The 15552-nt window shown below is 33.8% G+C and overlaps 1 protein-coding gene and 1 pseudogene across 1 annotated transcript; one reads left to right on the top strand and one right to left on the bottom strand.

The window, feature by feature from the left end:
• Window positions 1-1474: 1474 nt before the first annotated feature.
• Window positions 1475-2290, top strand: LOC124889726 (protein 108-like). Its single transcript, XM_047401717.1, has 2 exons — window positions 1475-1834; window positions 2065-2290. Exons 1-2 carry the CDS (start codon window positions 1558-1560, stop codon window positions 2070-2072), a joined length of 285 nt encoding a protein of 94 aa, XP_047257673.1. The 5' UTR covers window positions 1475-1557; the 3' UTR covers window positions 2073-2290.
• Window positions 2291-11317: 9027 nt separating this feature from the next.
• The window catches only part of LOC124897770, a 57730-nt pseudogene continuing 53495 nt past the window's right edge, over window positions 11318-15552 (bottom strand).

Genomic DNA, 15552 nt, shown 5'->3' with positions numbered 1-15552 from the left:
GAGGTTGGGGAAGGCGATGGGTTGCAGGTGCTAGGGCGCAGATTCGGTAAAGGATCGGCCGGAAAAGGCGCAAGCGACAGGAAAAGGGGAGTACCATCACAGGGACAAGGGAAAGGAATGACAGGCACGGGGAATGGGAGAAGGGACAACAGCGGCGATGCTACGCTTGGGTCGCCGGTCAATGACGGCTGAACATAAAGAGAGATCTGGCGGTTTTGAGTTGTTTTTGGATGGGTTTCGGTGAAAACTCGCCGAAAAATTCAAGAAATTAATTCTTCTCCATTTACTCCTCTAACTTTCTGCTATTTCTCTCATTTGTCGTTGATTTTCTTTTCCGTTTGGTTAATTTTTTTTGTAAATTATTTTTACATGACAGTAAATACATGATAATAACAAGTTCATATAATCAAACATACACAGTACATAATGCATTGAAGTCATTCAAACATCTTCATTCATGATTTTTACAATAAATTTATAGAATAAATGATACATAATTGAATACAACCTGGGATAAAGCAAGAAACTATCACCGAAACTCGAACGAAAAACTCGAAATTCGACTGTTGACTCTTTCTTCTCTTTATTTTCTTTGTTTTTCTTTTACTTCACTGGTTTTTCTCTTTTCCTTCTATGATTTTTTTTTTACTCTTTGATTTTTTGATGATGTAGATGTACTTCGAATTCACCTTTTTAACTTAGTAGGGAATCCTATTATAAAAGGACTTTTGAGAGGGAACGGTTAAAAGTCAGATAAGGGGAACGGGGGAAAATTAAAAATTTAAAAATCAAAATCTATATATTATATACTATTTAATTAATAATAATAAATAAAGATAAATAATAAATAGAAGTAAATGAATAAATAAATAAATAAATAAGATAATAGAAAAATAAACAAATGAAATAATAAAACATTAATATAATAATAATAATTAATTAATTTTATATTTAATAAAATATAATAACAATTTATAAATATAATAATATAGTATTTAAACTACTAATTTATTTATTAAAATTTATAAAAGAAAACATATATTTTTAATTTTATATTATTTTTTTAAATTAGAATAAAAATAAAAATAATATATGATTAAATATAAATATAAATATTTAATATTGATAGACAAGTTAAAATTTAGGAAAGATAAAAAATCACGTGTCTAGTATCCACAAGTCCACTTATAAAGCAACATGTCTCAAACAACTTACATTATGTGAGTCACAAAATAAATTCCCGTTAAAGAAGAAAAAATATTTAACTTCCGTATTCCCATAAAATAATATGACAAGTTGTAACAAATGGGGTAGTATATCATGGTTCGATTACAAAAGTGTGGAGAAAAAAACACAAGAAAGCTGACTGTCAATATCTTCAATTAGGTTGTTCACACAAAGGGTCATATTTTAACAATACCTTTCTGCTTAGCTCCCTGTTGCTCACCAACTATAAATACTTCTAATTTTGGCACAACTAAAAGCAAATAAGCTGCTTTCAATTTCTTTTAACAATCATTTATAAGTTATATATAAGAAATATATATTCGATCGATCATGGCAGATGTGAAGTCATCAGTTGTTTCACTATTCCTATTGGGCCTGTTGGTGGTGGTGCTGCAAAGCGGGGTGATCGAGTGTCAGCCGCAGATATGCAACCCATCGCTTACAAGCCTGAACGTGTGCGCACCATTTGTGGTGCCAGGTGCACCCTCTGCTAGCGCGGAGTGTTGCACAGCACTGCAATCAATTAATCATGGCTGCATGTGCGACACTATGCGTATCGCAGCTCAAATTCCCGCTCAATGCAACCTCCCTCCTCTCTCTTGTGCTGGTTAGTATGACTAGCTTTGGTAGACATTAGAGTTTTACATAGTAGAATTATATAGATAATTTCATCTAATAAACTTTTAAACCTCTCATTAAAATTTGGCTTTAGGCCATTAATTTTATTAAGTTGAATAAGTTTAAGGTGATCAAATAGGAGATCAAGAGAAAGTTTGTTGTTTGATTCAAATTTATTACATAAAGACGATTTACTCACAGAGTTTTATTTTGTTGCAGCAAATTGAGTTTGAGGTCAGTGCCAGCAATTTTACAGCCGCTACATGAGCAAATTAAATGATATTGTAACAATAAATTTACGCTGTTCCTTCTATCTCTTCTTTCTTTTTGTTTGTGTTGCTCTTTAACTGATGTTGTCACTCCTCTGATCGGCGACAGAGCAAGGTTAGGAAAGAGCTTGTACTGTCATATGATCATCGATAAATAAAATATGTGACTTGATTAATTTCTCTTATCTCAAGTCAAATATTAAGTACGATTTGTTAATTTATCGCCTCAGTAATACTTGAAGATCTGGCCACGCTATAAAGGAGTTTAAGCTATACTAACAATGTATATAACTTGAACTCAGTTATTAAAAGAGACCGCTAGAATCTACCAATAGAAACTCCACGAAATTGTACGAGTTTCTTGCACAACTTTTACCATAAGCTTTAAGAAATTGAAAGAGGAATTTTGATGCCTATGTCATGGTTTACTACTGTTGAATTACGGGTCATTGGTCACCCATGTGAACCGACCTAACCCGACCCAATTTTTATTTGTTTTTTGATTATATTACAAAATAAGGGGGAAAAGAAGAAAAGTTTAATTTTGAAACTTGGGGGAATGGTTACTGTTCCACTTCCTCAATATATTACAACTTCAACTACCAACATTGGCATAGTGGTTCAGCGCTATGTCCTTTAAGCAAGAGGTCGGAGGTTTGATCCCCACCTCTGGCGAATAGAGCAAACTCTGTGGCCAGTTCCCTACCGCAAAATGCACTAACCGAGGAACAAAGGATTAGTCTCACGGCTGTCGACTGTGGGATACCTTGGAAAACCAAAATATATATATATATATATATATATTACAACTTTTTTACTCCGTAAAAGTCAATAGCATTAACAAAAAAAAAAAGAAAAACGAAAAACAACAGCAAAGCAGTGAAATTTTAGGGCATTTAGTTTGTGATTCTACAACATTGTTTTCAAAAGATTCAAAGTAGACTTGAGGCAGATCCTTTCGGTTGCAAAATCAATCTCCAATGCGAGTTTAAGGTACACACTGATTCATGTTTTTGCTCCGAATTTACCATCAATGGCATTAGAGACGGGTTTACTATCCCATTTTTACACGTTATTTTTCGAGTTTAAGAGAAATTTGTGTATGAACATACCTGTGAGAAAAATCTTCGTATGAATTTTTTGGATTTGATTAGAAGTGCCGTCATGATGGATTTTTTTTTTGGCAGATCCTGTCAGACGCCTGTCAAACGCGTCGCTAAAAGCTGGTTGGACACACCGCTAATTCAGTCAGAAACATCAATTTTTTTTTAAATATGACCTTTCACTTTAATTTGTTGTTGTAGTTTCAAATGTTGTTAAGCACCTTGTAATGATTAAGAACTAAAATAATAAATAAAAATAAAATAAAATAAAATTTTAAGGATGATTAATACAGCGTTCTTCAGAGGAAGGACAAGAACAGTGTGTTCTTCAGAAGAAGGAAAAGAATGTTGCTTCCCTTTTGTTTTTTCTTTTAATAAGAATAGTAAAGTTTTTTTTGTTGACTTTAAGGGAAAAGTACCCTTTAGGCTCATTTTTTGTGAAAAAAAAATAAATAAATGTATTGTGCAGAGCGTTATACTTGTATATTTTATTCAAATGGATCCTCTCTTCAATTTTTGGTTGTTGTAAAGTACTGACATGCAGTACATGTACAAATTAGTACATATATATAAAAACAAGGGTTTTTACTATGCACTATAATTGCTTTAATAAAAGAAAAATGGAGAATCATGCAGTGTAAAAAATTATGTCTTTAATTATTTTTATTGAGGGTATAAATTAGGCTTGATGTAATTCTTGTCTAAAATAGTTCCTAATTTTTCATAAACAGATTGTGACTTCTATAATAAATTACGACATAAGTTGTCGCATTGAATGGCATAATCATTCTTATTGTTTCTTGGTTCCTATTTCAGAAATGGCTAAACGGGGATAAACTCGAATCACACTAAGTGGGAGTTCAGGATGATAAGCAAAGAAACAAAGTGGAAGGGCACGTCGTCGAAGGACATGTTTTCGAGGTCCTGAGACTATATGAAATGGTGTTCCCAGGGCGACATAAAATCTGTTACTGAATGAAAGGGCTATACGAAGGGAAAGAGAAAAGAAATTGAAAGAGATAAAGTCTTTTAAGATGTCACCTAACATTAATGTTGCTAGTTTTATACATCTGTTTGAAATGAAACATATAGAACTAGAAAACTATGTAGAAATCTCGGATTCGGAATCATTAGCTATTTTAGCAAATTCTCTCTGTGACCCTTGGGTGAGAGATTAATTGATGTTTACCACGAGATTTGGCCTTGCGAGCCTTTTTGAGTGCAGATAGGTCATCTAGAATATTTATGGAATGACTTTTATTTTTAGGATATATATTAAGTTGTTTATCTCTTTTTGCGTGAATTTCATTCATTTATTTGAGTTTAAAATGACTTAATTGAAAGTTCTCATCCTAATACACATTAAAAAATTAATTTCTAATTTTGATCAAGTGTTTAGTTCGTCTATTATGATTGGATTCTTAAGTTTCCTTTTGATTTTACACTAAACATGAAATGTTTAGGTGAAATAATTTTCTTAAATGTGTAATTTGCATGCATAATTGATAACACACTTGTGTGATTGTCTCTTAATAACAGACATGGCATCAAAAAGTATAATTGCTGACTTGAACAAAGGAGAAAAACTAAATGGAGACAACTATGATATTTGGAATCATAAGATGTGGTATGTATTAGAAGAGCAAAACACTCTTGAAGGTATTAACCATGTCTTAAGTCTACCAGAAGAAGGCAATAATGCACAACACAGAAGTGAATTTGAAGCTTATAAGGCTTGAAAAAAGGCTGATTCCATTGCACATGGAATCATTGTAAGTTCTGTGGTTGATGACCTCACACATGAGTGTGGGGAATTTTCTACTGCCAATGCCATTTGGGCACACATGCGAGGAACATATGGGGGGTACTTTTGTTCCTTGTCTCAGACAACTTACTATCAAATTTGATATTTACAAGAAGTGTCATGATCAGAACATCAAACAACACCTTAGGGTGATGTCAAATATGATAGCTCAACTCAAAATTGTTGGTCACATTCTCTCGAATGAGCAGCAGGTTCAGGCAGTGTTTCGATCTCTTCCCAACAATTGAGAACACTTGAATGTCAACTTGACCCATAATCATAGCATCAAAACTTTTTTTGATGTTGCACGTCACGTTGAACTTGAAGATAAGCAACTCGGTGTTGCTAAAGCTATTTCTAATGCCTTTATGGCAGACTCAAGTGGTAAGAAATCTTCAGGATTCAAGCATAAGAAGAAGTGGAAAAAGAATGGGAAGGGTAAATAAACCAAAGAAGGACCCTCTGAGAAAAAGAACAAGCCAAATTCCAAAAAGGATGAAAAGTTTTTTCAAGAAGAAAAACAAGAGCAAGATGAAGTACTACAATTGCCAAAATTTGAGACATTTTGCTCTTGACTGTCCTAGTAGAAAAAGTTAGTATTTCTAAACACAACTCTGAGTTCTACATATGTTTCTAACACTACTTTATTAATTGAATCTTATCTTATGTGGATTGTAGACTCAAGAGACACGGACCATGTGAGTCGAGATCGAGAAGCGTTTGTGGAGTTTCTTCGAGTTTCACCTAGACCAAGGTGGATCTATGTAGGAAATAATTCAAAAATTAAAGTCAAAGGAATTGGCACTTGCAAAGTAGATTTGTGTAGAGGCTGATCTTTAATGTTGCATGACGTCCTATATGCTCCAAAATTGGACGAAACTTAGTATCTGTATTTGTTCTTTTAGATATTGTTTTTCAATTATTTTTTAGTCATAATTGTGTAAGAATTACTCTAGATAATGTTTTTTTTATGGTTTTGGACATCGTTATGATCATTTTATTATTTTATATTGTAATCCTTCAACTTATGACTATTATGTTGACCATAGTGTAATGTCATGTTATTCAAGTAATAATGATGTTGATATACTTATTTGGCATGCTAGATTAGGTCACATAGGGCAAGACCCAATGAATAGATTGGAAAAGGAAGGGCATCTAGGTTCTTTCTCGAAAATTGAAATGCCAACTTATCAAAATTATCTTGCCGGAAAGACTATACGTAAACCATTTGGGAATGCTAAAAGAGCCAAATTCCTATTGAAATTAATCCATTCTGACATTTGTGGTCTAATGAATGTGAGGGAAAGTATTGGTGCTTCATAATTCATTATATTCATTGACGATTTCATGTGCTTTGGTTATGTCTATTTGATATCTCATAAATCCAAAGCACTTGAATGCTTCAGAAGGTATATGAATGAAGTTGAGAATCAATTAGACAAAATTATAAAGGCATTAAGAACCGATAGAGGATGTGAATATCTGTCAAAACAGATTGAAGAACTCTTTATTGAAAAAGGCATTATCAGACAATTAACTACTCTTTATACACCTCAATAAAATGGTGTATCCAAAAAAGGGAAAATAACATTGTTGGATATGACAAGGTCCATGATGGCACAGGAAAATTTACCAATCTCTTTATGAGGAGATGCGTTATTAACTACGACCTACATATTGAATAAAGTTCCTTCTAAATTAGCATCTTCTACTCCTTATGAACTATGGACTATTAATAAACCAAACTTTAATGATCTACGACCTTAGGGTTGTGCTGCATATATTAAAATCATTTTGGTAAGTTTGGAAAACTGAGTCCAAAAGAAAAGAAATGTATCTTTATAAGATACTCAAAACACTCTAAAGGATATGTGTTTATTAGTGAATTGGAAGATGGAAGTACCTCTGAAATTGAATCACGAGATGTCACATTCCTGGAAAATGATTTTTCAAAAAAAATAAAATAAAGAAAAATAAGCCTCTTTACGAAATGTTGAATTCAAATGATCAAATAATGTCGCAGGACGTTCTTGATAATTCAATTGATCAAGAAATGATTCTTGGTCCAAGTAGGAGTCATGAATCTCGAAATCCTATTGAGGAATCTAAACTTAAATTATGTGAGAGTACCAGAAAAGGTGTACCTAAATGATATTATGAGATTGAGAATTATATTTTCTTGGTACCTCCCACAAAATTAGATGAACCTAATTTTGTGACTGAGGCTTTATCAAGTCCTGAAAAGGATGAATGGATAAAAGCGATGAAAAAAGAATTAGGGTCCATAAAAACCAATAAACTATGGGATCTAGTTGACCTTCCTTCTAGGCGTAAAGCTGTTGGGAACAAATGGATTCTCAAAGTTAAACGCAAATTAGATGGGTCAATAGAAAGGTTACAAAGCATGATTGGTGGCGAAAGGTTTTACTCAAGAAGCTAGAATAGATTATGAGGAAACTTTTTCACCAGTTGTGAAATTTACCTCAATCCACCTGCTTTCGGTTATAATTGCATGTTTAGATTTAGAATTACACCAAATGGACGTTAAAATCGCTTTTCTCAATGGAGAACTAAATGACGAAATCTACATGGAACAACCTGTAGTTTTTGTTGTTAAAGGCCAATAAAGAAAGGTTTGTAAATTAAACAGATCAATATATGTCCTTAATCATTCTTCAAGGTAGTGGTACCTGAGATTTCATAAGGAAGTAATTTTATTTGATTTCACCATGATCGATGAAGACCATTTCATTTATGTGAAAAAGTCCAATGAAATATTTATGATTCTTTTTCTTTACGTGGATGACATTTTATTAGGTGGAAATAATTTGGAGTATGTAAAAACTATTAATTCATGGCTTTCAAAGTCATTTGATATGAAAGATATGGGTGAAGCAAACTATATATTGGGTGCTAAAATCTAAAGAGACCATTCCAAGAAAATTTTGAGTCTATCTCAAGAAACATACATAATGAAAATTTTGGAACATTTTTGAATGAATAGTTGCAAATCCATGGATACTCCTATAGTAATAGGTGAAACTTTAAGCTTTTAAATAAGTCCAAAGACTGAAAAAGAAATAGAAAACATGTCCCGAGTATCATATTCCAGTGCAGTTGGGAGTTTGATGTACGCTATGATATGTACTCGTTCAGACATTTGTTTTGCCATAGGTCTGGTTAGCAGGTATCAATCCTATCCTAGAAGAGATCATTAAAAAGCAGTAAAGAGAATTTTTTGATACCTGAAGAGAACTGTTGATTATTCACTACGCTATAGTGGATCTAATTTATCCATAAGAGGTTATACAAATGCTGATTGGGCAGGTGACCGGTATGATAGAAAATCAACTTCCGGTTATTCCTTCTTGCTAAATGGTTGTGAAATTTCATGAAAAATTAAGAAACAAACTTGCATAGCCCTGCCTATGGAATTTGAATTTGTGGCTTGTGCATCTGCAGTACAAGAATCTGTTTCGTTAAAGAGATTCTTTGAGCATCTGTACATCGAAAAGAATTCTAAGGGTCATGATTTTATATTGTGATAGTCAAGTGGCTATCGCCTATATGAAGGATCCTAAATACTACAGCAAGACAAAGCACATTGATATTAAGTATAATTTTATAAGAGACATAGTAGCAAATGGAGAAATAAATTTATAATACATTCCTACACGAGAAGTGATAGATGATCCCTTTACTAAGGTGATATCTAGAGACTTATTTGAGAAACATGTTATGGCTCTAGGATTACGTAGGATATGATTATGTTTATGTATTGTAGATGACTGGATTGTAATTATCATTAATATAAGAATCTTAAATTTATGTTCAATCTCATATGCATGCGAAAATGTATTTTATTAATATAGTGTGTCAAACAAGTTGCAAGATTGGCTCTCTTACATGAGAAATCGCCTCTTACGTTGAGGAACGTGAAGAGAAAAGTTCTACCATAAGATAATGACTTATTTTTGTAAATCCAGATGTGAGCCTCTCTAAGAATATGAATTTGAGGATTATTAAAGAAAGAAACTCAGGTTAAATATTTAGAAGTGTCTAGACCTAAATCTGTACGATGTTGAATGGCTAAAAGAATAAGACACACACACCAATATAAGTTGAGAACATTGTAGCACGTGTTTCATACCACGTGTGCTTAGCGATCAATGGGTTAATGAAAGAATGAATCTCTGCTTCTTCATTGTGTGAGACCCTAAAAGTTATTTTAACTTTTCATTGGAATACCCTTAGACCTTTAACTATTTCTTGAAGTTTCGGTCGGTATTTGTACTTTAGCATGTTACTAATATCCATGAGAGATTCGACACTGAGGTGCATGTCTAAGAAATAAATTGATTAGAACAGATATATTCGAGTATAAAGGGAAGATGATTAAGAAGAATATTTTAACTTGTTTACACAAGATGGCTATTACACTAACCATAAGAGTCAAGTGTAATTGTCTATATGAAGTTAATCATGAACTCGAGTTCACCTCTTTAAAGAGGATGAGGGATCAGATAAGTAACTACTGAAGTAGTGAATAATGTTTGGGGTATTGTGCGTATTAATATCCTCATATTAATAGAGAATTCTTTTCACATGTGATTGGATTCCTATAAGTAGCTTGTAAAACCTTATGGGTAGAGCTCGAGATGCTCATAGGTCACACGAACTATTTTTCGTATGAATAGATGACGTTATGGTGTCATACTACTTCGTGTCTTGTCCACCATGTGCAAAGTGAGAGATGTTGAATTACGGGTCATGGATCGCCCATGTGGACCGACCCGACCTGACCTAATTTTTATTTGTTTTTGGATTTATTTGACAAAATAAGGGAGAAAAGAAGAGATAGGTTTAATTTTGTAACTTGGGGGAACGGTTACTATTCCACTTCCCCAATATATTACAACTTCTCTTCCTCCGTGAAAGTCAGCAACAGTAACAAAAAAAAGGAAAAACGAAAAACAATAGCAAAGAAGCGAAATTTTAAGGCATTTAATTTGTGATTCTACATCTTTGTTTCCAAGAGATTCAAAGTAGACTTGGGACAGATCCTTTCGGTTGCAAAATCAATTTCCGATGCAAATTTAAGGTACACACTGATATGTATTTTTGCTCTGAATTTACCATCAACCACTAATATTTTGCAGCAAGTATAGATGAGAAAAAATATTTTACCAGAGTGTTGAGTTGCAAATGGGTTGTGGAAACATGTCAAATTGTAATTTTAAAGATCTTTCTAATTGAAACATGTAACTCTCGATTTGCAAAATATACCCAGGAGCAGCACCTTTTTAATTAGAGATGTCTAACATATTACATTTAATATTGATTTAATCGCAAAATGTATGTGGCATTTCAAGATCTTAATGTATGTGAATGATTAACTTTATTTTAAAAATGTCTAAAGTTTTGATGGACTGCCAGGACAAATTCAGATACGTGCATATCAAAACTTTAGGAAATTTAGCTATGCCTTATATGGGATTTGGAAATCGACTATTTGTGCATTTTCCCTGAATTACTTTGATATTGAGCTTGATACATTTGTTTTAATACAATAATCGGGTATAATCCCACGGGGTGTAACCCATGGTTTTACACCATTCAGTCAAGATAGTTTTCTATGTAAAAATCGTGTATTCTTTAGTTTTCTGTTGTTGACCTTCCTTTAGTTTCGATCAAAATTCATGTAAATTTTAAGAGTGTGCTAAATTGGTAATAATGCATCCAATTCACACCGTCTCTTGCTTTGTGTGGGTGTATAAAAGAACAAGATAATTTACTAGATAAGCAGTATATGAAGGACATTGTTGTCAAGCTAGTGATCCTCGTTATATTCTCTGTAAATAATTCAGAAACTGCAGTATAAGTAATTCAAGAACTACTTATTAATAAGGGGATTGAAAATCATACATGTATTATTAATATTTGAATTTAATACTGGAATTATTTTCAATCAAAACATCAAACTAGGCGAACCTCTACATTATATACAAGGACCAAAGGGAAGTATAATGTAAAGGGGTAACATGGAAGATAAAATAGATAGATCCCACAAACAAATGGACAGGTGCAACCTAATGTGTACAGTCTACATGATGCATGACGATGATACTCCTGATTCATTCTTTGGTTATTAAGTACATACTGTGACATTGTTGAGGAATGAATTCTGCGTTACACTACTGGTCCTACAATATAATTACGTGTCACTTTGCATAGTGGACAACTTCTTGAATTTGCATATATATTTTTCTTCTTTATGTTGATGGATTGTTGGTTCATCTTCTTCTAGCAGCAGTTTCTCTTTGGGCGTTGAAGTAGATGTTGGAATTACATAGATACATGTATATATACGTAGTTGATACATATATATATTTCATTTTTAGTTTGGATTGATGTATTATAGATAATATGGGACATTCAACATTTATATCAATTGGGCCTGTTTTGGTCTTTGTTGAAATTGTAGGACATTTCATAGACCCGATCTAGTCCATTTTGTAACGTGTATATATATATATGAAAGCCCAATCATCTCCACCGGCTTTTGGAGATATTTTCAGAAAATTAAAATGTTCTTTCTCTCTTTCTTTTCTTTTCTCTCAAAATGAGTTAGGGTTTTGTGTCGATTGCTCCTTCGTCTTTTGCTCGAATTCAACTCTAACATGGTATCAAACCCAGGTTTTCTGATTGGTCTATGGCGGTGCTTTTGATCGATATTACCCTCGTGTGGAGTTTTTTGAGGTTTCATGGAAGCTGATTCTATTTTGGTGTCGTTTTGTGGTGAACAAGACCTCACCTTCTTCAGGTTTAAGAAGAAGACTGGTAAACTCTTTCTCTATAACATTTTTTTTGTTCGATCGACTGGTATTTGGTTTTCTGATCGTTCAGGATTGTTCGATCTAAGCATTTGTGTTCAAATATTGTGTGTAATTACCTGAACTATTTTTTTTGCTATGACAAGTACTCAACATAGGAGTACTATTGTACCTTCGACCACAAGTAGTGGCTTCGATGAGTTTACTCTAGATTCATCACATCTCTATTATATTCATCCCTCTGAGAACCCTAATTCTCAACTAGTTCTTATAATTTTTAATGGAACTGGATTTGCTATATGGAGGAATAGCATAATTACTTCTTTAGCTACTATGAATAAGTTGGGCATGGTAAATGGTAGATTCCCCAGGATTGAGTCTAATAGTCCCTATTTTCAGTTTTGGGAAAGGTGTGACCACATGGTTAAGGCGTGGATCATAAATTCCCTTTCTAGAGACATAGAAACTAGTGTAATGTGTCTTCCTAGTTCTAGATAGGTGTGGAAGGACATAAATGATAGGTCCGGGCAGTCAAATGGATCTAGATATATACATATTCAAAGAGAGATAAATTCTACAGTTCAAGGTTCTTCCAGCATATCTGCTTATTTCACCAAGATGAGGGGTCTCTGTGATGAGATTAATGCTTCATATGTTGGTCCTGAATATACATGTGGAGCATTAAGAAAATTCATCCAAGATCAACAGCGGTTCCAGTTTCTGAGTGATCTAAATGAGACATATAATACTGTGAGAAGCAACACTCTGATGATGACACCCTTACCATCTATCATTAAAGCTTTTACAACAGGATGAGAGTCAGAAAGAAACTTAACCTGGACTTCCAAGATTTTCCAGTGATTCATTTTCTTTCCATCCTTCTATGAATTCTCCATCATTTAGTAGTAAGCCTTATAACCAAAAGGTCTTTTTTAATTCAAACAAGAATCAAGTTCTGTCTTACAAGTATTGCAAAAAGCCTGGACACACTATTGAGACCTGTTATAGACTTCATGGGTTTCCAGCTAATTTCAAGTTCACAAAGAATAAGAAACCAGTTGCTTCTTATGTACAAATGATGGATCCTCATATCCAAAGTCCCTCCAATAGTGCCAACAGTTCAAATATTTCATCTTCTTAAGAGGTGTTATCACATGGGTTCAGTAAAGAGCAGTATAATCACCTCATGAGTTTATTTCAACAAGCATACATTTCTCCCAAACACACTGTTGCTGGTGAACCATCTGTTTTTTCCAACTTTGCAGGTTTGTCAAATGGTACTCTTTTCAGTTCTGACGGTTATCATGTACATAGTTCTACAAGGTTAGGGATAAATCCTTGGATCCTGGACTTAGGAGCTTCCAACCACATGGCCCCTCACAAATATCTGTTATATGACATAAAACCCTTGTATGTACCTTTTCTAATTACCCTACCAAATATATACAAAGTCAAAGTGATATCCATTGGCTCACTACATTTGAGACATGATATCATTTTGCATGATGTCCTTTTGGTCCCCTCTTTTAAATTCAATCTTCTTTCAGTGCATCAACTCCTTAAACATTGAATTGCTCAGTAATATTCTCCATTTATGCTTGTTATTTACAGGGCCCTTCTCTGAAGAGGCCACTGAAAATTGGTAGAGCTTTAAATGGATTATATTACTTTGCTGTTGAATCTTCTGCACCTGATTCTAGTCATGTCTCTGCTGCTATTACACATAATGATTTATATGTTTTCCTAAATAATAGTACTGCCAGCTCTTGTAATTCATCTTAAATAGATAATATACTAGATTTGTCTTGGCATCAAAGATTAGGGCACATGCCTTATCATAAAATGAAAAATATTCCTTTCTTACAATCACAATTTTTATTTAAATAGAGTTTCATTTGTGATGTTTGTCCAAGGCAAGACAACAAGGACATTATTTTCCTCATAGTACCATCCACACACAGTCCTTTTTCAATTAGTACATATAGACATTTGGGGTCCTTATGACACTCAAACATATAATGGGTTCAGATACTTTCTTACATTAGTTGATGATTTCAGTAGGGTCACTTGGAACCACCTTTTATCATCCAAAGGCAATGCATTATCCATTATTAATGCCTTTGTGACTATGGTCGAAGTATATTTCAACACATCTGTTCTGTCATTTAGATCTGATAATGCTTATGAACAAGGTAGTAGTTTAGAAGCTACTTCTTTCTTTACTAAAAATGGGATTCTTCACCAAACCACCATCCCCCACACAGCACACAGAATGGTGTTGTGGAAAGAAAAAACAAATATTTTCTTGAAACCTCTAGAACTTTATTGTTTCAATCCAACCTTCCAACCAAATATTGGGTGATTGTGTGCTCACAGCTATATATCTTATTACTCTATTTTGTATTCTAGAGATGTCATTTTCCATGAATATCTTTTTCCTTATTCCTCCATTTCCACAACTTCTAGTCCATCTGTTCTAGATTTATACATACCTCATCCCATTTATTCTATTACTGCACAACACTTTCATCTCTTCCATCATCTCTTACCTCTTCCTTCTCTGATCCTCCTTTTTTTGCTCCTTCCTTCCTTCCTCCTCATAGGAGATACTACAGGATCTCTTCCACTCTCTCTTATCTATCTTATTATGTCTATAGTTCTGTATCCAAGGTTCCCTCTGCTGAACTCCCTATACATAAACCTCAGACTTATCAACAGGTTGTTTGTCATCCTGCTTAGCAGGATGCCATGCTTCAGGAATTCAAGGCTCTTGAGAATAATAATACTTAGGATCTTGTCCCTTTGCTTGCACACAAGAAGCCTACTTCTTGCAAGTGGGTATATAAGATAAAACATCAATATGATGGTTCTGTTGAGAGATATAAAGCTAGACTTATTATTCGAGGGGATACTTAAAAGGAGGGCATTGACTACCATGAGACCTTCTCTCCAGTAGTCAAATTTACCACTATAAAGTTTCTTCTTTCTATTTCTGTTAAGAGAAATTGGATAGTGTATCAACTTGATATTAACAATGCCTTTTTGTATGGTGATTTGGATGAGGAGGTTTACATAAAAACCCCTCTTGCTCTAACCATATCTTCTTCCATTCCTACTTCTGCTCCTTTGGTTTACAAATTGAGAAAATCCCTCTATGGCCTCAAATAGGCTTCTCGACAATGGTTTGCTAAATCGTCCAATGCATTATCTTTATGTGGTTATTCCTCCAGTAAAAATGATTAGTCCTTATTCACAAAGTGTGATGATGGTTTCCCTACTATCCTGGTTGTTTATGTTGATGATATCCTCCCTGCTGGGGACAATGTAGCTAAATTAAATTCTGTGAAGCTATTTCTTGATGACCAATTCAAGATCAAGGATCTTGGTTTGGTTCACTATTTTTGGGTTTAGAAATACCCTCACATCCTCAGGGATATCTCATAACTCAACAAAAATTCACATCTGACTTGCTATCTAAATTTTATTGTGACTAATTCGCTTCTTTTCTACTCCCCTTGATGCTTCCTTGAGGCTGACTACTGATATGGGTGCTCCCCCCACTGACCATTCTACTTATCATCGACTTGTTAGAAATTTGAACTTTCTTCAACATACTCAACCTGACATCTCTTATGTTGTTCAACATTTGAGTCAATTTCTACAGGCTCCTCAGGTGCCTCATCTTATGGCTGGCA

This window comes from Capsicum annuum, chromosome 1, assembly GCF_002878395.1.
Source record: "Capsicum annuum cultivar UCD-10X-F1 chromosome 1, UCD10Xv1.1, whole genome shotgun sequence".
NCBI lineage: Eukaryota > Viridiplantae > Streptophyta > Magnoliopsida > Solanales > Solanaceae > Capsicum > Capsicum annuum.
The sequence above is the reverse complement of the archived record's forward strand: the minus strand, read 5'-3'. Positions and strand labels throughout refer to the sequence as shown.